Here is a 22,225-nt window from a genome sequence, read left to right as displayed (position 1 = left end):
TCTATTTCTTCACCAATACTTGTTATTTTCTGAAAAACAATGTATTTTTAAAATATGAAGATGAAACAAGTCCCTTAGTTGTAACTAAACATTGGGGGTATTGATTATTGTCAAATAATAGGAATTTATTTAAATATAAACATTTATGAAATATGGGAAATTTCTGTATTATCATTTTATGTTTATTAATCTTTGCTTTTTCTAATTTTGAAAAGTGTAGAGTGGATAAAACAGTGGTACCAGATTTTGCTTCCTTTGAAATTACCTTAAGTGTAAACTCGTTTCAACCTAGGCTTACCTAGGTTGAAATTTCAAATTCCAACCTTGTTTTACTAATAAATACTCTTCATTTACTGGGAGTAAATGTGCATAAGCATTTTAGTAATTTGATAACTTATGACCACAAATTCAGTGACCTATTTTAAAACCTTAAGACCTTGTCATCTATCACTGAAGGTCATTACTTACACTTTAAAAAATTTCCTACTTATTGTTTGCCTTCTGAAAGTAGAGAACAAAAAGTTGTGAAATTAGTTGAGGAGTTGAATAAAAATCTGCCATTAAGTAATCTGCCATATTAGTAGAAAATATGTTCTTTTAAACCTAACATATTCTCCTTTTTTAAAAAAAATAGGAGCAAGCATTTGATCCTTATGAAACATTATCACAGGACATTCTTTCTCCAAAATTTAATGAACATTTCAGTAAGCTGATGGCCAGACCTGCAGTGGCTCTACACTTTCAGGTAAACTCAAATTGAATGTTCCTTTTTTTTAATAAAGCAACTAAAATATCTCACCATCTTATCTAGAATTGTAAATTCTAGAATCCTTTCATAAAGCACATGATGAAATAATTTTCCAGTCCTTCAAAATCTGTTCATTGAAGCTTGTATTAGATTATCTTCTGTTTTTTTGAGTTCTTTCAGTCATTCCTTAATGTAGAAATCTTTTATAGAATATTATTGCACATACTAATTGGCTAAAAGAATCTGGCACGTTCTAGATCTGGGATATAGAGATCAATATGCAGAGCTATTTCAGGAGCTAGAACAGAAATCATAAAGAGTGGAGAATATCCTCATTTACTATCCATATTGACTTCTCTACCAGGCCTGGAATTTAAAAGAGATAAATATATTAATGGGGACTATGCAGGTTAGTTAGTTCAGTAATACAGTTAAATGAAATGAAAGAAAGTGGAAATTTCATTACAAAATTACATTAACACCCAAAAGTTATGTTGGCATTTATCCTTAACTACTTACTGCTGTGGAAACTTCCTGCATCTCAACTGGCTTTTCTCCCATAGCAAAGGAACATGGTCTTGATTGTCCTAACACAAGCAAATAAATAAAAACTTTCTTCACTCTGTTTCCCCCTTTCATTTTTTCCATTTTTTAGCCAGTTATCTTCATATTACTTTCTACCATTCTTTATCAAACTGCAACCTTCTGTGTTCTGATCAGGATATAACATTAAAAACTGCCCCTGCAAATAAACTTAACTGCCGAGTCCAGTGGATATTTCGATTTCATATTAATGCCTGTGGTATTTGTTCATGCCCTGCTTGTCCTTTTAGCTCTCATGGTACTTTCTCCTAATTTTCATCTTCTTTAGTTTCTTCTTTGTCTCCTTAATTGCAGGTCTTCTCCAATTTCTATTATCAGCCCCTGCTTTTCTGCCCCTCTGTACTCTCCTTGGATAACTTTATCCATACATTCTGCTTTAGCTATTGCATATATGCTGGTGACTTCCTGTTTGTATTTTCATGCCTTAACTCTCTTATGAGCACTGTGTGTGTATATATACTTTCATATAACTAGCTGCCCCTTGAACTAATTCACTTGAATATCCCACAAGCATTTCAAGTGTAACATGTTCTTTTTTTTTTTTTTTTTAAGTGTAACATGTTCAAAGCTGAACTTACCGTCTTCTTTCTGCCTTCTTTACTGTGAATTCCCATTATTGTCTTCTACTCTACTCAATAACTTGTCAACTTGGAATAAAAATTATACCTAATTTTCAAAATTTACATCAATGAAGGAATAATTTTCTTAAGCTAAATCTTATATATTCATATAAACCATAAAGTAAATCCTGATTAAATAGGACAATGTATCTATAAGATCTTCACATAATCATTAAAAGCACTAACATTTCTTATTTGATTACTATTTTATTAGAAATTCTTAATATGGGATTTGAATGTGTAGGACCTAATTATTTAACTATTGTTCCAGGCATTTAGTGAAATTTAAAGACTTAGATAAAAACCCTTTTCATGCCAAACTCGTTTGTACTATATTAACTTTAAAAATATCCATTTAGTGTGAGGTGAAGAAGATAATGCTTCATTAAAAAAACAAACTTCTTTAGAAGATACATAGCACACTTTGAGAATGAGCTTTGGAGTGAGAACTTCTGGCTTCAGGCCAATCAGTAATTATGTTTTTCAGAGCAAGTCACTTAACCTTAGAGACTTAGTTTGCTCATTTGTGAAATGATGATGATTATAGTTTTTGTGAATATCAAATGAGAATACACTAAGCACATTTAGCATATATTAAAATACTCAAACATTCACTTGTTTTATTTATAGTTCTTACACTGTAAATACACATCTCATTAGCATTTTAGAATACACTTTAATAGCCATTTCAGTGCCAATTAACAATATAAATGATCTTTGTAGACTTAATTTTAAAGTTTTATCTTGGTTCCAGTTAAAGTATTATATGTAAAATATGCAAAAATATATCTAGAGGGATTCGCATCACTATCTTTAATCAAATGATGAAAGAAATTAATCTTCAGGAAAATGACTGGACATATGGAAACAAGTCCATTGAACAACTTTTTTTTTAGATTTTATTTATTTATTTGAGAGAGAAAGAGAGCATGAGTGGGGATGGGGAGGGGCACCAGGAAAGGGAGAAGCAGACAGCCTGCTGAGCCGAGAGGCTGATGTGGGGTTCAATCCCAGGACTCCAGGATCATGACCCAAGCTGAAGGTAGACACTTAACCAACTGAGTCACCCAGGTGCCCCCATTGAACAAATTATAATTTAACTTCAGTTAACAATTTATAAGGATTATGTGAGTGTTTGCCATTCTTAAAAGAATCCTCACTTTTAAGAAATATCATATGACAACCCTTCCTTATATATTACTGTTGTGTCTATTTATCTGATGAGAAATACTAGTTTAAATAAGTCAATGTTAATGGCATTTAAAATCAATATGAATGACTTTTAAATCTCTTACACATTCTAGAAAATCATTTATTCTATAGATGATTAGTTTTGAAAACTGGGATGTAACTACCCCTAGATATCACACAAAGGTTTTCCAGGTCATATAAGGGCACAGACAGCTCTTTAAGGAAATCAGTTTCTAGCCTGCTTTCTACCTTGTGTTTGTTTTTGCGTTCTCTTTTCCAACTTCTCTTACACATTATGCCTTGCCATATTGAATTTCCCATTATGCATTAATCCAAGGTATAAAAACCTATAGGGTCCCAACCAGGGGGAACAAAAAACTTGCTCTTGAAGGAGAGAGTTCATTGAGTGCAAAGCAAAAGAGTTTTTAAAAGCAGGATGTGGGGTAACTATGTTAAAAATAAAAACTTAGTAGCTAAAATGTCATATCATATCTAAATCTATGTCTTGAGAAACAAAGGATTAAGTGAGATCATTGTTACAAGAGTAAATTTTTTTTTTAAAGTACCTCATCATTCATTGGACATTGGAATGAAGGAGAGGGTAGGTTTGTGAAGTTCTCATACCTGGGGGTACAATGTTAGAAGCAGTTATAGATTCTTCCAGATGCTTCCTATACTTTAGGCTATGACATTAATGTGTATACTTGAGTTTAAGAATGAAGTTAGACTTTCTGTGGAAGTTGTCTGATCTAGCTCTCTATTTTGACAGTGAAAATTGGCTTTGTCAATGTAATTATGACAGGCATTTTTCATAAATAAGCTAGATCTGAAGTTTAATCATTGTTTGGTGAAACATATTTAAATTACATCTACAATATACAGCATCCCCCAAAATACATCCTTCATAACTATTTAAACTTAAAACATTTCAAATGATGATGTAAAAATATACAAGAGGTTACATAGCTTTCAAAATTCTTTTAGGATATGGGGAAGCCAAAACATTTGAGGAAAAGTTGTATAGGACTACTGTGAAAGTTATTTTGGCTGTATAAAAGAAGTAATGAAATGTATATACCTATCAAATAACTTAAAGGAGGAAAAAGCCCTTCATTTTATGGCACTTTAATTTTCATGTAGAACATGCTTTCCATTATAGTTTTGGTTAAGTCTGTATCATGTATTTTTAAGTTATTCTGTTAGGCATTGTTATTATATATTCTTGATACCAGTGATATACAGTTACATCTTTTTGCTTTGCAGTCCATTGCTGATGGTTTTAAAGAGGCAGTTCGTTATGTCCTTCCACGCCTTATGCTAGTGCCTGTTTATCATTGTTGGCACTATTTTGAATTATTAAAGGTAAGGTGAAGGCTTCCTGAGCCAAAAGTACTTGGATTTATGAGACTTAAGAACTAGTTTTTGATCTGGTCATATTATTTTTAATGCTTTTTATTCGTAAATATAAAGTAATTCAAATGTCTACCTTCTTTTCCATGGAAAAAAGCCTGTATTTTCTTCATATTATTTCAGAGTAGTAGATAGAGAAAAGTATGTCTTTATCTGTCATTTCATAATGTAGAATTTCAAAGTATTAATATAGAGTTTACTTTTTTCTTTAATTTTTGGAGGCAACACTGTTTTAACTCTTTATGTAAGTAGTTAATAACTGTTATGCATAGCAGTGGTCTAGATTTCCATCTTGTTTTAACTTATTAAGAAAAGCACTTTTAAGTCTGACTTTTTTTTTTTTTTAAACAATGCAGTATAGTATTCTTCCTCTCTTAGCGAGGACCCAAGCAACATGTAACAAAATATTATGGTAAAACTTGAACCCTTTATACTTACTTACTTATTTAGTAAAGATTTTCTTTGAGAGAAAGAGCACAAGTGCAAGCGAGAGGAAGAGCAGAGGAAGAGGGACAAGCAGATTCTATGCCGAGTGTGGAGTCTGACTTAGTGCTTGGTCTCACAACTCTGTAATCATGATCTGAGCAGAAATCAAGAATTGGATGCTTAACTGACTGAGGCATCTGGATGCCCCATAATTTCAAAATATCTTGCTCAGTAAAACGTTCTTCTACAACTTTTAAAATTGGTTTTTAGAAGCTAGGCATCTTTCCACCTATTTTGTACCTCTCCTTTAGGATACCAAGTTGTTGGTTTTAGACAACTCGTTCAGACTTTTTTCATCTAACTCTTTAGTAATAATATTAAAGTTAGGATAATTCTGTATATTGTAGGCACGCAGGTAAGGAATTCATTTGGTGATTTCTAATGAATAGCTATCAATAATTTTTTTGAAGCCTTATTACCCATAATGTGTGACGCTGAAGCTCACTAGCTTTTGAGCACAAATAGGTGAACAACTGGATTCTGAATATCTATGGAGACTAAAGGATCCATAACTCATAAAAATGATTGTAGGCTTCATATGAATAATACATTGGCTGTCCCAGATGTATGTTAGGATTTCTAAAATTTTGAGGATGATGTCTAATTGTAAGTCCTATTATTAGTCTTATAATTGCCTTCAAATCTATGCCAACATTTAAAAATCCTGGTTTGACTTTATAATTGAAGCTTATTTTTATCCCTGTCTGGATGATTGGTTTTAAAATCTTCAGTGTTGATCTTAAAACTACTATGTCTGCATCTAAGATCAGGACATTAACTATGATAGCCTAACTCATCCTGAGGCCTTAGCTACTTCGCCACCAATTAAATACTGGACTCTGTGTCCTCTTAATCATAATTGGGACTAGTAGTTGGTCAGCTAATTAAAGAATCATGAGGCACCTGGGTGGCTCAGTTGATTAAGCCTCTGCCTTTGGCTCTGGTTGTGATCCCAACATCCTGGGATTGAGCCCCCTGTCAAGCTCCCTGCACTGAGCAGGAAGCCTGCTTCTCCCTCTCCCTCTCCCTCTTCCTCTGCCTTACCCTCTGATTAATGCTCACACTCTGTCTCTCTTTCTTAAAGAAATAAAATCTTTTTAAAAAATAAAATAAAGAATCAAGGTGACTGGGTGGCTCAGTCGGTTAAGGGACCACTCTTGATTTTGGCTCACATCATGATTTCAGGGTCATGGGATTGAACTCCAGGCTCTGCACTAAGTGGAGAGTCTGCTTAAGAAATCCCTCTCCTTTTCCTTCTGACCCTTGCTCACCTCACATGCACATGTTCTCTCTAAAATACATAAATCTTAAAAAATAATCATTAAAAAATATACACTTTATTTTAATAAACACAAAGCCCCTATAGATCGACATTTTTATGTATTTATGTGCTAATCTGTTGACTTAGGGTAAAATCTTTTCTTTGAACATGAATCTTTCTTGCTTACATCACAAAAATTGTCTTCTGTGATTTCTGTTTCCCATTTCTTTTTAGGTGATACATGAATGTAAAGATGTTTGTAAAACCATTTGAGTGCAGAAACCTAGGTTTTTATAATTTTTCCAAATCTTTTATAGTATCTTCCTTATACCTTTTTAATGGAGCTTGCCTTTAAAATTACTTGAGTTTTCATATAAATATCTTTTTTTTTTTTTAATCTTGTTTAAGAAGAGAGCATGAGCAGGGACCGAGGCAGAGGGAGGGGGGAGAAAGAATCTCAAACAGACTCCACACCTAAGGGTAGACCCCCATGCAGGGCTCAGTTTCACGATCCTGAGATCATGACCTGAGCTGAAATCGAGTCAGTCGCTTAACCAGTTGAGCCACCTAGGCACCCCTATAAATATCTTTTTTTGTACTCCTATTTCTTTGACTTCTATAATGAGTAATTAAATTACATAATTACAATATAAGCCCAACTTGCATAAACATATTTGGGAACATATACAACTGGTTCTCGGTAAGCATGCAATTCAATTAGTGGGATCAGAAGAGCCTAAATATTCTAAAATGTGGTCCAGTTATTAGCATTTATTGTACTATGGGACTCAGTCTTTATGTTATACAGTGGGAATAACTCATAGTAAGAAATGCATTTAACATCATATATATATGTATATATGCACATACACAGAATAAAAACTTTCATGAAATGCTACTTACCATTTCATACAATGTCCACTGTTTATTCTATTCCATTTCTTTCTTTTAAAAAGTAATTGTGATCCTCTAATGGATTATGACATCATTGCAGTTTGAAAAATACTGAAATAAGGACTAATTCTAGACACAAACTAAATGGATTATCACATGGGAAGATGAGAAACTACTTTTTACTCTTAAATTAGTTCTGACTGTGATACTATTGGTTTTTTAAAATATTAATTTATTTGTAGTTGTAAAATATATATAACATGAAACTTAACATCTTAACTGTTTTAAGTATACTGTTCAGTAGTGTTAAATATATTGTTATGCATGCAATGTGACTAAACAATTTGGGTTGCTTCTACTTTTTGACTGCTGTAAATAATGCTGCTATGAATATGGGTATACAAATATCTCCTTGAGAACCTGCTTTCAATTCTTTTGGATATGTACCCAGGAATTGCTGAATCAAATGGTAATTCTATTTTTAATTTTTTGAGGAAACACTGTACTTTTTTCCATAGCACTACACCATTGACATCTCCACCAACAATGCACAAGCATTCCAGTTTCTCTATATCCTCATCAACACTTGTTATTTTATGTATTTTTGGTTTTTGAAAGTAGCCATCCTGCTGGATGTAAAGTTAGATTTCATTGTGGTTTTGTTTTGTATTTCTCTAATGATTAGTGATGGTGAGCATCTTTTCATGTGCTTGTTAATCATTTTGTAAGTTCCTGGGGAAAATATCTATTTAAGTCCTTTGCTATGTTGGGGGGTTGTTTGTGAGGTTTTATCATTTTATATATTCTGGGTATTAATATATTTTCATATATATCAGTTGTAAATATTTTCTTCCATTTCTGTAGATTGCCTTTTTGTGATATTCTTTGGCTCAAGTACTCACCCAAAAGAAATTTCATTTCATGTTAAGCTTACTTTGGATAAGAACCGTAAGAAAGAAGGCTGGACCAATGTAATTTAAGGCTGCCACATTCCTTAGGGAATAGAAAGTACAATCCTGGAGCAGGTTTAAGCCTATTTTAATCTGAAGTATTTGTTCAGTCATATACCAAGAAGGATTTAGTTGTGGACACAGCATTTAAATATTATTCAAGTTTTATTTCCCAGAACCAGAATTTATGATAAACAAGGTAGAAAAATTACTACATAATGAAAAATTATAGCATATTACATGCAGTTTGCTTGAAATTATTTTATAGTACATTGTTGAATTGTTATTCATAGCAATACTTTAAAGTTCATCTTATGGGTAATATATTTTTTGTTTTTTTCAAATTTATCCCTTTTTAAAAGATTTATTTGTTTAGTTTAGAGAGAGAATGAAAGTGAACAAGGGGGATGGGGCAGAGGGAAAGAGAAACTCAAAAAGACTCCACGCTAAGTGCTCAGAGCCCAGCTAAGGGACTTGATCCCACTACTGCGAGATCACGACTAAGAGTTGGGTCCTCAATCGACTGTACCACCAAGCATTCCTCAAATTTAATCCTTCTGAGGCTGATCACAAAGTACTTTCATTTTGTGTTTCTTCCTCAGATAAATTATAGATTTTTTTCTTAATGTATATTTAATCCTTATATAAGAGGAACAAGAAAAAATCAATTCATTTCCTGATTCATAAGTGACTTTATAATATACTTATTACATTTAAATTCCACCATATTCTATATTTATCCTTCTGTTGATAAGAATATATCTGGTCTCTCAGTTGAGAATTGACATATTCAAGGCCTAGTAACTCTTTTTTTTTTAAGATTTATTTATTTATTTGAGACAGTGTGTGGTGGGAAGTGCTGAGGGAAAGAATCTCAAGCAGAATGCCCACTGAATGTGGAGCCCGACACAGGCTCAGTCCCAGGACTCTGAGATCATGACTTGTGCTGAAACTGAGAGTCTGTTGCTTAACTGTCAGAGCTACCCAGGCACTTCTCAAGTAATATTCTTTAACTCTGGTCATTCCTTGGAAATTTAGTCATGAATAGAATAAAAATTGTCTTCTCAAAAGAACCTAATCCTTCTTAATTTAAAGCCTAACAGGAAAACCTATTAATAATTCTAAAGAGGTTCATTGGAAAGGATAAGCCAGTATTTCAATATGAGACAGTTGAGTTTCTTTATGTAATACTTTTACCTTTTACTTTGAGAACCATAGAGAAAAGTTATTAAAATAGTGTAGTGTGCTGCCTACACCTGGATTCACTAATTGAGATTATGTAACATTTGCTTTGTCACTGTTTTGTTCCTATGAGTGTATTATAACGTTAAGAGCTTGATTTTTTTTTTTTTTTAAGATTTTATTTATTTTTTCGTGAGAGAGAGAGGCACAGACATATGCGGAGAAGCAGGCTCTCTCCAGGGAGCCAAATGCAGGACTCAGTTCCAGGACCCCGGGATCACTACCCAAGCCAAAGGCAGACGCTCAACCAATGAGGCACCTTATGCCCTGAGAGCTTGATTCTTAAGGTTAAGCTCAGGTCATGATCTCATGGGCCGTGGGCTTGAGGCTGGCATTAGACTTCATGCTCAGTGGGGAGTCTCCTTGGGATTCTGTCTCTCCCCCTCCCCCTGCTGTCTCTCAAATAAATAAATCTTTTTTTAAAAGGTTGTCATAGTCCCTATTGAAATTAATGTTCTGGCTATTGAAAAAGACTATAAGAAGTATTTTGTTACATAATAAATACTCTTTCAGGGCTGACAATCATTCAAGGATGTCCTGAGGAATAATAATGCATTTTTTTTAGTGGCACATAAAGAAAAGTGATAGGTTTTAATGAGATGAATTTGCCACCAAATTGCTAAAATGCTATTTTTATGAAAATGTAGAGAGAGCTTTATTTAAGCACATGTGTTATTTCACATCCAGACTCTACTACCATAGTAATGAATTAGAAACAAATTTATAATTTATTATAATTTACCTTTAGGCACACAGACATCCACAGTAGATACAGCATTTTATAGCAATTCAAGAGAAGCATGGTAAGTATTTCAAGAAGTCTTGCAGAGTTAAGAAAAAACTTACACGAAGTATAAAATCTTGGGCAGGATATACTTATAGACAGATAAGGAGAATGATTATCAGGTAAGCAAGGAATATATTCTTCAGTCAAGTTCATAAGGTACTACACCTATTGCAAGATCACTTCCACTTTATTGCTTATTTAGGTGTATATTGAAAGGGCATTTATTCTCTGACCTCTTTCCTGAAGCACACCAACTTCATTTTATTTCTTAAACTGCTTAATTATCCAGTGTATTTGAACATTGAAGGGGTCCCCTTCTACTCATGGTCACCAGATTTAGGCATAGACCAGTATTTTGCTTAATTACCTGGTTTCATGGTAGAGAGGCAGTGTAGTGTGTGGCAAAACATATGGACTGTGGAGTTAGAATTTCTGGGTTTGAATACAGATTCTGCTGTTCATCTTGTGTAAATTACCTAACCTCTCTGTGCCTTGGTTTCTTCATCTAATAATAGTACCTATTTTATAGAGTTGTAACTAAGATTTAATAGGGTAATGCATACAAGAACATGCACAGAGTAAAAACTCTATAAATGTTTATTGTTACTTGTTTAAACACTTAACAAAGTTGTGAATATTTATACAACCATCATTCATTCTAATTACCTTTAGGTACCTACCATGTGCAGGTTTTACATTTTACTATACTAAAAATGAATAAAACCTATACCAGACTATAAAGAGTTCATGGCTTAGAGGAGAAGATGCATATTAAATAATTCAACAAATACGTGTAGTGAGTGTCTAAGAAGTAGTACAATGGAATCATTGAGGCAAGAGTAACTCTGTCAAAGGAAGTAAGAAAAAAATTAATATGGGTATTGGGTATATAGGGATTTATCCTGCTATTCTGGTGTGTATGTTATTTACGTTTGGGAGCAATGAAAGACAAATGCTGAGGAACTATTGTAGATTAAAAGAAAATCACAACATATGTAAATCAGATCATTATATTGTGCACTGTAAATTTATGTACTGCTATATGTCAGTTAATTATATCTTAATAAAACTGGAAAAAAGAGAGCCAATAAAAACATGTCTGTATCCTGTATTGGAGAGAAAACTACTCTAAAGGACATTATTGGGACATTTGACAAAATTGGATATGCACAAAATTAGATGACAATAGAGCTTCATAAATGTTAAATCTCTTCAAGTTGATCCCTATACCATTAAAGAGTATCTTTGTTCTAAGACCACACTACTGACGTACTAAAGGAGTGAAGGGAAATTATACTATCTCTTTGAGAGTAATTTGTATATCACTTGAGTTTTCCTCATATTCCAAAAACAATCTCAAAACTATTTAGCAGTTGTTATCCTTCCTCAGCAAAGACTGAGAATACCGAAAGTCTTTACTTTCAAATAGCTCAGGAGAAAAAATGGTACACATACACTCACAGAATAATGAAGCATATGTAGCAAAATGTTAAAAATTGGTGACTAGTGGTATGCAGAAATTATTTGTATTTTCATAGCTTTTGTAAAAATTTGATATTAGTTCAAAAGAAAAAGGGAAGGGAGAGAAAAGGGAAGAGTTTTATAGAGAGGATGCATTTGAGTTATCATAGAGGCTAATTCATTGGGTAGAAAGAGAACCAGAGGCAGATATGTAGAAAGCCATAGGGATATGAAAGAGCATGACTTATTTGCAAGTAGTTCAGTATGGTAATTTCTATGTTAATATAAGATGCTTTGAATACATTATTTTAAGTGTCTGTAGACAATTAGCTTGAATATTTATTTATCTGGTGTTTATTAAAATTCAGGAAACATTTAGCAAATTAGTGGGCTAAGATTATGGCAGAACCACTGCTTTATATACTTCTATTACTAGGAAATCTTGTTTTAAATATCCTGAAATATCCTTTAAATATCCTTTTTTCCCCCCACTCCTTGACAGCCTTTACATGGATATTTGGGAATAACATGGCCATTTATATGTAAGAGTTTGAGCAGCCTTAAGACCAAGTAGACCATAGAAATTTAGTATCCTCATATAACTAAATAAAAAAGCACCTATCAGAGAGCAGCCTGGGTGGCTCAGTCGGTTAAGTATCCGACTCTCGATATTAGCTCAGGTCATGATCTCAGGGTTGTGAGATTAAGCTTTGTGTCAGGCTCCATGCTGGACATGGAGCCTGTTTAAAAGATTCTTTGTCTCCCTCTCCCTCCCACCCTGGCTCCCTGCATGCCCTCTCGCTCGCTCTCAAAAAGAAAAGAAAAAAAAAAAGTCCTCATTTTGATAGATGAGAGGATCTTACTAGAGATAATTTGAAATTTGGATCAACAAAACTAGTAAGAAAAAACCTATAATTAAGCATTTTATATCATCAGTATCCATGTTTGTAAGGAATATTGTAGAATAGAGCTGAGAAGAATCTTTCTGTAAGAAATCTTTAGCAAAAGAAATGATTTTGCTAGTAATTTGAAGGCAGAATGACCACTGATCCTTTTCCAAACTTCTTTTGGTATTATGCCTCTTTTCCTTTCATCCTTTTATTTCTTAATCTATAGATTAAGGTTTTATTTCTAATGAGAGTCACCTTAATTGTTTATATTGCTGATCTTTTGATAGCAAGACTTCTGCATGTATATCAAAAAATATCAGGTGCTCTGTAGTCTAGAAAATAATTTCTAGGACATATAAATGAAAGATAATGGACCTGTAAGACCTTATGTTCAGTTAGAAAAACATGCTACTCTTGATCTCAGGGTTGTGGGATTGAGCTCCATGTTGTGTGTACAGATTACTAAAAAATAATTTTTTAAAAAAGGCAATGGAGCGGGGGATCGCTGGGTGGCTCAGTAGTTTAGCGCTTGCCTTCTGCCCAGGGCATAATCCTGGAGTCCTGGGATCGAGTCCCGCCTGCATCAGGCTTCCTGCATGGAGTCTGCTTCTCCCTATGCATATGTCTCTGCCTCTCTCTCTCTCTCTCTCTCTCTCTCCCTCCTCCTCCCCTCCCCCCGTCTCTCATGAATAAATAAAATCTTTTATAAAAAAAAGGTAATGGAGCTACAACTCAAACAGTATTTATTCAATTACTTGCTGAGGAAAGGGAATCATTGCTGAATGGTTTTCAGACTGTTCTTGGAATATAAGAAAATTTTATCACAAAATTTCTAGTAAGGTAGTTTAAAATCATGAAATTTAAGTTTTTAACAATTTTCAGAAGGTAAAAAATTTTCAGAAATAAGTGGTTGTAGGTTTTCCATATTCTTGCATGAATGTATTTATATTGTATCTATGTAATCTGTATGTAATATCTCTGTGATGCTCCACTGTTAACTTCTAACAAATTGAAACATTGGAGCATCATCCAATCTAAATTACTTATTATAAGGTAAATTTTCTTTCACGTTGAGAGTAAGATACAAGAGAAACCTTTGGATAAATCCAGTAAAACCAGAGTTGTTAGAATTAATAATGTAATTTATAAGCCTTATTTCTAAGAGCTGATGAGAGAACATTAACTTTCATGGTTTCTTGTTATTTACTACAATGGTTGAATTTTATGTTGTAAAAAATATCAGCTGAATTTCACAGATGCTATTTGCAGAAAAGTTTATAATGGATTGGGTGCTAAAGTTAGCATACTTGGTTATATTGTATAACAGATATGGAGGCTTTTAGGCATTTCTGAAACTTAAGAACTTAATCATTAGAGAATATGAAATAATTTCTGTGTTTATCTTATAGTTACTAACAAAAGCAACTTGTAAGCTTCATGTTTTGCTATTTTAAACTATTTCTATATATCTGGAAAATGTCCAAATGGTTTTCACAGTTGCTTTTTTTCTTTATTGTTCTGGCAGTAGTGATCTATATTTGTATTATATTTACGTATGTAGAAAGAGAGTTGGTTTTGAAAGATCAGATATACATAATTAAATAAAATTATTGCTGGTTTTATTAAGTATATTTAAATTTTGAGTTTATAATAGTTGTTGCTGTTTCCTCTAACTACAAAAAAGGAAAAGAATTGAACAATACAGGTTTAATTTTTGTTTGTTTTTCTTAGCAATTGAAAGCATGTAGTGAAGAGCAGGAAGACAGAGAATGTTTGAACCAAGCTATTACAGCTCTTATGAATCTCCAGGGTAGCATGGACCGAATTTATAAGCAGTATTCACCTAGACGCCGACCTGGGTAATTCCAAACTGTTGAAAATATGAATGTTTCTGCATACTTCATTTATTATTGTAGTTATACTTGCATTCTTCAGAGTTATACTTTTGTTTTACATTTTTCTTTTGGTCTCTTAGTTGCAGAAAATTGGCACTGTCTTATTGTTAAGATATATTTAATAAAATTTTAAAAGATATAACTAATAGTTTTGTACATGTTATATAAGAAATTTAGGATTCTTTGTAATTTTAGTTAGTATGGCATTTGGAATGAAATGCAGAGTTTCTCTAGTACTTCTCTTTCACAATAATGAAATTGACACATGTATCAGTTGTGGCAAAGTTAGTAGAAGATAGTAAATGCTATGTGCAAAATCTAGTGTTTGGTTATTTAATATTTTCTCACTTGATTTGAGGTGGTTTACACTTAAAGAAATTTGGGTTGCTCAGTCATTGAAAAAGCTAAATTTATCTTTTTTTTTTTTTAGGGATCCTGTTTGCCCTTTTTATAATCGTCAATTAAGAAGCAAGCATCTAGCTATTAAAAAAATGAATGAAATTCAGAAAAACATAGATGGGTGGGAAGGCAAAGATATTGGACAGTGTTGTAATGAATTCATTATGGAAGGTCCATTGACACGAATTGGTGCTAAACATGAACGACATATTTTTCTCTTTGATGGCTTAATGATTAGCTGTAAGCCCAATCATAGCCAGTCACGCCTTCCAGGTTACAGTAATGCAGAATACAGATTAAAAGAAAAATTTATCATGAGGAAGACACAGATATGTGATAAAGAAGATACTTGTGAGTGCAAACACGCTTTTGAGTTGATATCCAAAGATGAAAACAGCATAATATTTGCTGCTAAATCGGCTGAAGAGAAAAATAATTGGATGGCCGCACTTATTTCTCTTCACTATCGTAGTACACTAGATCGAATGCTAGATTCAGTGTTATTGAAAGAAGAAAATGAGCAACCATTGAGATTACCAAGTCCTGAAGTATATCGTTTTGTGGTAAAAGACTCTGAGGAAAACATTGTTTTTGAAGACAACTTGCAAAGTAGAAGTGGAATTCCCATTATTAAAGGAGGAACTGTGGTGAAATTAATTGAAAGATTAACATATCATATGTATGCAGGTATGTGAAACTCATTCCAAGTGCTTACTTACCTAGGGCTGAGAATCTAAAAACCTTCTCAGGGTTATTCAAAAATGCTTGAGGCACAGAAAAAATGGATTGCCTCTGAAATACAAAAAGAATTCTGTAGAATCAAAAGGAATAAATAAGTAATTAAATGTCACTATAATATTGTTGACTTCATTAATTAGTAAATATTCATTAAAAATTGTATGAATCTTGAATCAGAAAACAATCCGCTTTAATCAAGTAATACAATGATTGACGGGAAGGCTCTGGTGGGAGGAACCAGAATAAAGAGAAAAAGGAAGGAAGGCCTCCAAAATATGCTACTTTGAATTAAAGAAACTGAATAAATTGAACATACAACTTGTTTTATACTCTCTTTTCAGATCCCAATTTTGTTCGTACTTTTCTTACTACATACCGTTCATTTTGTAAACCACAGGAATTGCTAAGCTTACTGATTGAACGGTAAGAAAAATATTTACTTTACTTACATTAACGTTTCATAAAAAGTTAACTATTTTGTTCTTTGCAAAGTGGTGGGTACTAGTATGTACTCAACTAGTTTTTGAACATAATTTACTTGGCATTAAATTAATAATATTACTGTTCTCTTCAATAAAACTATTTCCTTAAAAGAGACTTTTTTACTTGTCACTTTTAAACAGACTTTTTATTAAGGAAACTTTCAAAACATAGAAGAGTATAGTAAACCATCATCCAACTTCAGTAATTATCAATCCATGTTTCAGCTGTTTCCCCACTGTCTTCAACACCCTAACCCTGGGACTATTTTGAAGTAAATCCTAGACAACATATTTCATCTGTAAATATTTTCATTTGTATTTCCAAAAGATAAGTATTCTTATTAAAAACACAATCACAATCTCATTATTATACCTAAAAAAATTAACAGTTCCTTTTATTATGATTAGTTTTTAAAAATTAAGTTTTGAATTTTTCTTTTTTAGATAGCATCTGGGCTCCAAAGTAATTTTTGGTTCACATTTAAAAACTTAATACCAGAATTTTATCTTGACCTGTATCATTATGTTGTATTATGAATTAAAGTTCACCAGACTGAATTACTGTAATGTGCTATGAAGATCTACTTAGTTGTATTTCCATGTCCAAAATAAGGGAAGCATACTTCTTAGACTTATATTTTAGCTATTTTTCCTATAATTGGGCAAGGTTTCATTTTTTTTTTTAAGCTTTGATTATTAACTTATCCACTTTATGTCCTTTATTGTTTAAAATTCATTTATATTCATTTAAAGAAGTTTATTTTCATTTTAAGAAAATAAATATTAGGGATTTTTAGAAAACAGATTTTTTTTTCTATAGGTCTTTTCCATTGACCTTTTCTATATTGCTCAGTGCTAGTTATTAAACAATTTTTCATAAAAGTAAGAATATTGAATCTTCCTACTGTATAGATAGAAGGCAATTTCCTATATAAGTAACACTTTAAAGGGAAGTTTATCAGTAATTGTACTTTCACATAAGTGGTAGGAAAGATGGTTGCTTAATATAATTTTTTTTGTTATATTTGAAATCCTTTTCATTTGTGTATGAACAACAAAAAGTTTCTCTCACTTTCCTTCTTTTCTTCTTAGATTTGAAATCCCAGAGCCGGAACCTACTGAAGCAGATAAATTGGCTGTAGAGAAAGGCGAACAGCCAATCAGTGCAGACCTTAAAAGGTTTCGCAAGGAATATGTCCAACCAGTACAACTTAGGTTTGGCCTGAATGTTATATTTTTATGACCATTCAGTTTTTGAAATATAGTTAACTCATAAGTTATTACCTCTTAATTCAGATATAGGTATTGTTATACTTCATAATAGTTAAACTTCCAAAGTTCTTTTTTTTTTTTAAGATTTTATTTATTCATGAGAGACACAGAGAGAGAGAGGCAGAGACATATGCAGAGGGAGCAGCAGGCTTCCCACAGGGAGCCTGATGTGAGACTCAATCCCAGGACCCTGAGATCATGACCTGAGCCAAATGCAAACGTTCAACCACTGAGCCACCCAGGTGCCCCTAACTTCCAAAGTTCTATGGGAAGCTACCCTTAAATTCCTGAAGAAATTTAATTATTAAAATATACTGTGTTAGGGGCGCCTGGCTGGTTCAGTCGGTTAAATGTCTCCCTCGGCTCAGGTCATGATCTCAGAGTCCTGGGATCAAGCCCTGCATCGAGCTCCCTGCTCAGTGAGGTGTCTGCTTTGCGCGTGCGCTCTCTCTCTCTCTCTCTCAAATAAATAAATAAAATCTTTAAAAAAGTAAAATAAAATATACCGTGTTATTTGCATCAGATACCTCTGGCATGTGATATATTATGCTTATTGACCAGGATACCTATTAAGTAAAAATTGTAAATTTCATATGCATGTGCCTACTGTCAACCTTGTCCCTCCCCCCTTTGTGATCATCTAGTAATCCTGGACTTTTTTAGTTTATAATATTTATGGCATTTTTAGCTCTTTCCCCACTGTTCTCCCACAAAAATTATTAATTCATCTAAAAAATCAGTAATTCCTAAAATTGTATTTGATAATAACAGCTGCTAGTTGTTAGGAATGCCTAAGTGCTTTTATTGTTTTTATCTCATACTGACAGTACAATTACTACTTTATATATGAGGAAATTGAAACTTAGCAAGATAATGTAATTTGAGATAGGTCATCACAGAGTGATTAGCAGAACAGGATTCAAAGCCATAATCTTTCTGACTTCCTCTAAGTCAGTGGTTTTTTTTCTTACCACGGGGCATTGAAAATTGGAGGCTCCTTTCATTAGCCTTCTTTATAGTCCCTAATTGTACATGATCTAATATTTTTTCTTTCATATTTCATCTAAATATGAAGGTACCTTGATTAATAAATTGCAACTTTGGAACTGAATATGTTATTTATTTTCCAGGATAATTGCCACAAATAAATGCAGTTTTTAGTGGAATGATAGAGTTCTGTCATATTAATGATATGTTTCCCAGCCAAAACTTTTAACATGTCTTTCTTTGTATAAGAAGATGATATTTAAAAAAATTTTTTTAATAAAAAAAATCTTATTTACCCATCAACAATAATGGAATAATTTTTTTAAAGATTTTATTTATTTATTCATGAGAGACACAGAGAGAGAGGCAGAGACTCCATGCAGGGAGCCCAATGTGGGACTCGATCCCAAGACTCCAGGATCACAATCTGGGCCAAAGGCAGGCGCTAAACCACTGAGCCACCCAGGGAATCCCAGAAGTAATTTTTTTTGTACTAGCTACAATGCATTTATACTCCCCTACACCCAGATTAAACTTTTTTAAAAAAGATTTATTTATTTATTAGAGAGCACATGCACAAGGGGGAAGGTGCGGAGATAAACAGACTCCATGCTGACTGGGGAGCCCAATCCAGGGCTCATTCCAGTAACCCTGAGATCATGACCTGAGCTGAAATCAAGAGTACAATACTTAACCAGCTGAGATACCCAGGTGCCCCACAAATTCATTACCTCTTGACATAAGGCACAAATTTATAAAGTTGCTATATGGGGCAGAATATAATCTTAAACTCTTAGTCATCTATGTTCTTTATTTATTTCTAAGCACTTGTTGTGTTCTCAGTATAGAAATAACATGAAATATCATCTTTACCACCATGATATTATGATTATATTGTGGAAAAGGGATACATGAAACAGTTGTGTATTATTCTACCTTAAATGTTTAAGTGGCTTAAAAAAATACATCCCTGTAAAATTTCAGGAATAGCTAAGATTAAGCTATAATAATTAGAGAAAGCATCTTGGAAGAGGTGAAATACGAGAGTGTCCGTAAAGGGTATATAGGACTTAGGTGGGCAGAAAGTGACTATACGTATTCAAGATCATGAGAAATAGTATGAGCAAAGGCAAGAAAGCAGAAATAAGAATAGCGTGCAGAGGAATTTGGTAAGGAAATTGACTCAACAGAAATGAAGACATTGTGTTGCAAGTAATAGATGAGATTAACTATATGGAATGAGGTGGAATTGAAGATGGACTTAAAGTTGTTAAAGCAGTCTTGTAAGCATTGAAAGATTTTTAGCAATGATAGTAATTTTTATAATGATTTTAACATTTTCTAACATTGTATTATGAAATCTTTAACCTAAAGCAAATTCGGGAGGATTTTACAGTAGACCGCCTATATCGACCGTTAACATTTTGCTCTATTTATTTTATTACATATATATTCTTTTATTATTCTTCTGTTGGTCCATTAATTGTCTAATTTTAGGGATGTATTTCAAAGTGCACTTCTCCTTAAATACTTCAATTTGGATATCATTAACAGCACAGTATTTATTCTTTTGTCTTAAAATATGTGCATAGTAAAACACTGTGTGCTTTGAATTTTAACAAATGCACACATCTCTATAATTTAAACTCCTTTCAAGATATAAAATGTTACTATCACCTCAGAAAGTTTCCTCATGCCCATTCTAATCAGTTTTTGTCCTCATTGCCCAAAGCAGTACTCATCTTCCTCCATAGATTAGTTTTACCTGTTTTAGAACTTAATGTAAATGGATTCTTTCATATACCCTTTTGTGTCTGACTTTTTTCACTCATCATGCTTTTTTTTTCTTTTAAGATTTTATTTTTTTATTTATTCATGAGAGACACAGAGAGGCAGAGGAAGAAGTAGGCCTGATGTGGGATTCAATTCCAGGACCCTAGGGATCCCAAGTTGAGTCAAAGGCAGACGCTCAACCACTAAGCCACGTAGGCGTCCCACTCATCATGCTTCTGAGCATGTTTTTGCTTATATCAGTTGTTTGTTCTATTTTATTCCTAAGGTAGCAATATGAATATACCACCTTTTTTTTTCCCCACTGAAGGGCATCTGGGTTCTTTTCAGTTTTTTATTACTATGAATAAAGCTGCTATGAGCTTTATTTTACAAGTCTTTTGTGAATGTATATTTTCAAATGCCTTTTTCACATGACTGAGTTTTTTGAGTATTTGTATTTTTGGTTTTAAAATAAACTGCCAAATCTTTTTTCCAAAGTAGTTGTACTATATTACACTTTCACCACCAATGAATCAGAGTTCCAGTTGTTTCATATCCTCACCAACATGTTGTGATATCAGTCTTTATACTTTAGCTAAACTGGTGGGGGTATAGTGGTATCTCTATGTTGTTGTAATTTGTATTTTTTATTATGACTAATGATGTTAGGAAGTTTTTATAGTCTCTTACTGGCTATTCATACTTATTTTGTGAAGAATTTGTTAAAATCTTCAGCCTATTTTTTGTTGAGTTATTTTTCTTTTTATTATTGAGTTGTTAGGAGTATGTTGAATAGAACTGGATGCCAGCCTTTTGTCAGATAAAAAGTTTTGTAAATATTTTCTCCCAGTCTGTGGCTTGTCTATTTACATTTTCTTAACAATGTCTTTTGATAAATGGAAGTTTTTAATTTTGATGGAATCTGATTATGAGGGTTTTTTTTTCTTTTACATAATAGTAATTTTTAAATTCCATTAGATGCTGTAGAAACTAGGAAGGAGAGAAAATGGCCCCAGAGTTATTTAAACTGGCCTAAGTGTAAACTAGAAGTTAACAATTTTGTGATATCTTGAAATATTTTCTAAGCCATCAAATGTGCCAGGGACACAGTGATTTAAGGCTGTTTTATTATAGATAGCATGACAGAGATTGGGAATTTAAAGTATTTTAAATTCTTGCAGTATTTAGCCTGGGAGAAAAGCTAATGTCAACTGGGAGTGATGGTGGGGAAGCTAACCAAGAAATAGTCATTTATTAAAATAATGAAAAAAATTAATGTAATTAATTTACTTTAATGGGATGGATAGTAGAATGTTATCTTTGTACAGATTGATTAAATCTCCACTTGCAAGGTTATAAGTTATCACCTTGAGGGTACTGCAGAACAAAATAGCTCTGTGAGAACTATTTTTGTCTTTTGAAATAAAATAGGAGCATGTGAATAACTGTAGATAACAGAAATTTGATGATAGCACTTGAATTTAGGAACAAATACACTAATCTTTGTTTTCCATTTTATGTGAAAAATATATCAATTTATACATATATTTTAAAGATTTTATTTATTCATGAGAGACACAGAAAGAGAGAGAGAAAGAGAGAGGCAGAGACACAGGCAGAGGGAGAAGCAGGCTCTATGCAGGGAGCCTGACGTGGGACTCGATCCTGGGTCTCTACTATCACGCCCTGAGTTGAAGGCGACGCTAAACCGCTGAGCCACCCGGGCTGCCCTCAATATAGATCTTTATTTTTGCTTTTGCTTTACCTTTTTTTTCCTTTTTTTGTTGTTTAAATTCAATTAATTAACATATAATGTATTATTGGTTTCTGAGGTAGAGGTCAGGGACTCATCAGTCTTATATAACACCCAGTGCTCATGACATCACATGCCCTCCTTATTGTCCATCACCCAGTTACCCCATCCCCTTACCCCTCTCCCCTCCAGTGACTCTAAGTTTGTTTCCTATAATTAAGAGTTTCTTATAGTTTGGCTCCCTCTATGATTTTGTCTTTATTTTTTTCCTCTTTTCCCCCATAATCCTCTGTTTTGTTTCTTAAATTCATATGAGTGAAATCATATGATAATTGTCTTTCTCTGATTGACTTATTTCACTTAGCATTATATCCTCTAGTTCC

The 22,225-nt window shown here is 33.0% G+C and overlaps 1 protein-coding gene and 1 long non-coding RNA gene across 4 annotated transcripts in view; one reads left to right on the top strand and one right to left on the bottom strand.

The window, feature by feature from the left end:
* Nucleotides 1-22,225, top strand: part of SOS2 (SOS Ras/Rho guanine nucleotide exchange factor 2) — an 80,392-nt gene that overhangs the window by 31,880 nt on the left and 26,287 nt on the right. For 2 of the 3 annotated variants that reach the window (XM_025444118.3, XM_049113147.1), the window contains exons 7-12: nucleotides 635-745; nucleotides 4,426-4,524; nucleotides 14,275-14,402; nucleotides 14,869-15,524; nucleotides 15,917-15,998; nucleotides 17,150-17,272. In XM_025444118.3, coding sequence (XP_025299903.1) covers nucleotides 635-745; nucleotides 4,426-4,524; nucleotides 14,275-14,402; nucleotides 14,869-15,524; nucleotides 15,917-15,998; nucleotides 17,150-17,272 — 1,199 coding nt within the window. The remainder of the gene's footprint in view (nucleotides 1-634; nucleotides 746-4,425; nucleotides 4,525-14,274; nucleotides 14,403-14,868; nucleotides 15,525-15,916; nucleotides 15,999-17,149; nucleotides 17,273-22,225) is intronic. The other variant, XM_025444119.3, reaches the window with a different exon arrangement.
* LOC112657997 (uncharacterized) overlaps nucleotides 739-22,225 on the bottom strand; it is a 36,758-nt gene continuing 15,271 nt past the window's right edge. Inside the window, exons 2-3 of the long non-coding RNA XR_003135431.3 lie at nucleotides 1,268-1,335; nucleotides 739-1,114 (exon numbers count right to left, since the gene is read on the bottom strand). This is a non-coding gene — a long non-coding RNA (uncharacterized LOC112657997). The remainder of the gene's footprint in view (nucleotides 1,115-1,267; nucleotides 1,336-22,225) is intronic.

The sequence above is a fragment of the Canis lupus genome, chromosome 8 (assembly GCF_003254725.2).
Source record: "Canis lupus dingo isolate Sandy chromosome 8, ASM325472v2, whole genome shotgun sequence".
In the NCBI taxonomy this organism is placed as follows: domain Eukaryota; kingdom Metazoa; phylum Chordata; class Mammalia; order Carnivora; family Canidae; genus Canis; species Canis lupus.
The sequence above is the reverse complement of the archived record's forward strand: the minus strand, read 5'-3'. Positions and strand labels throughout refer to the sequence as shown.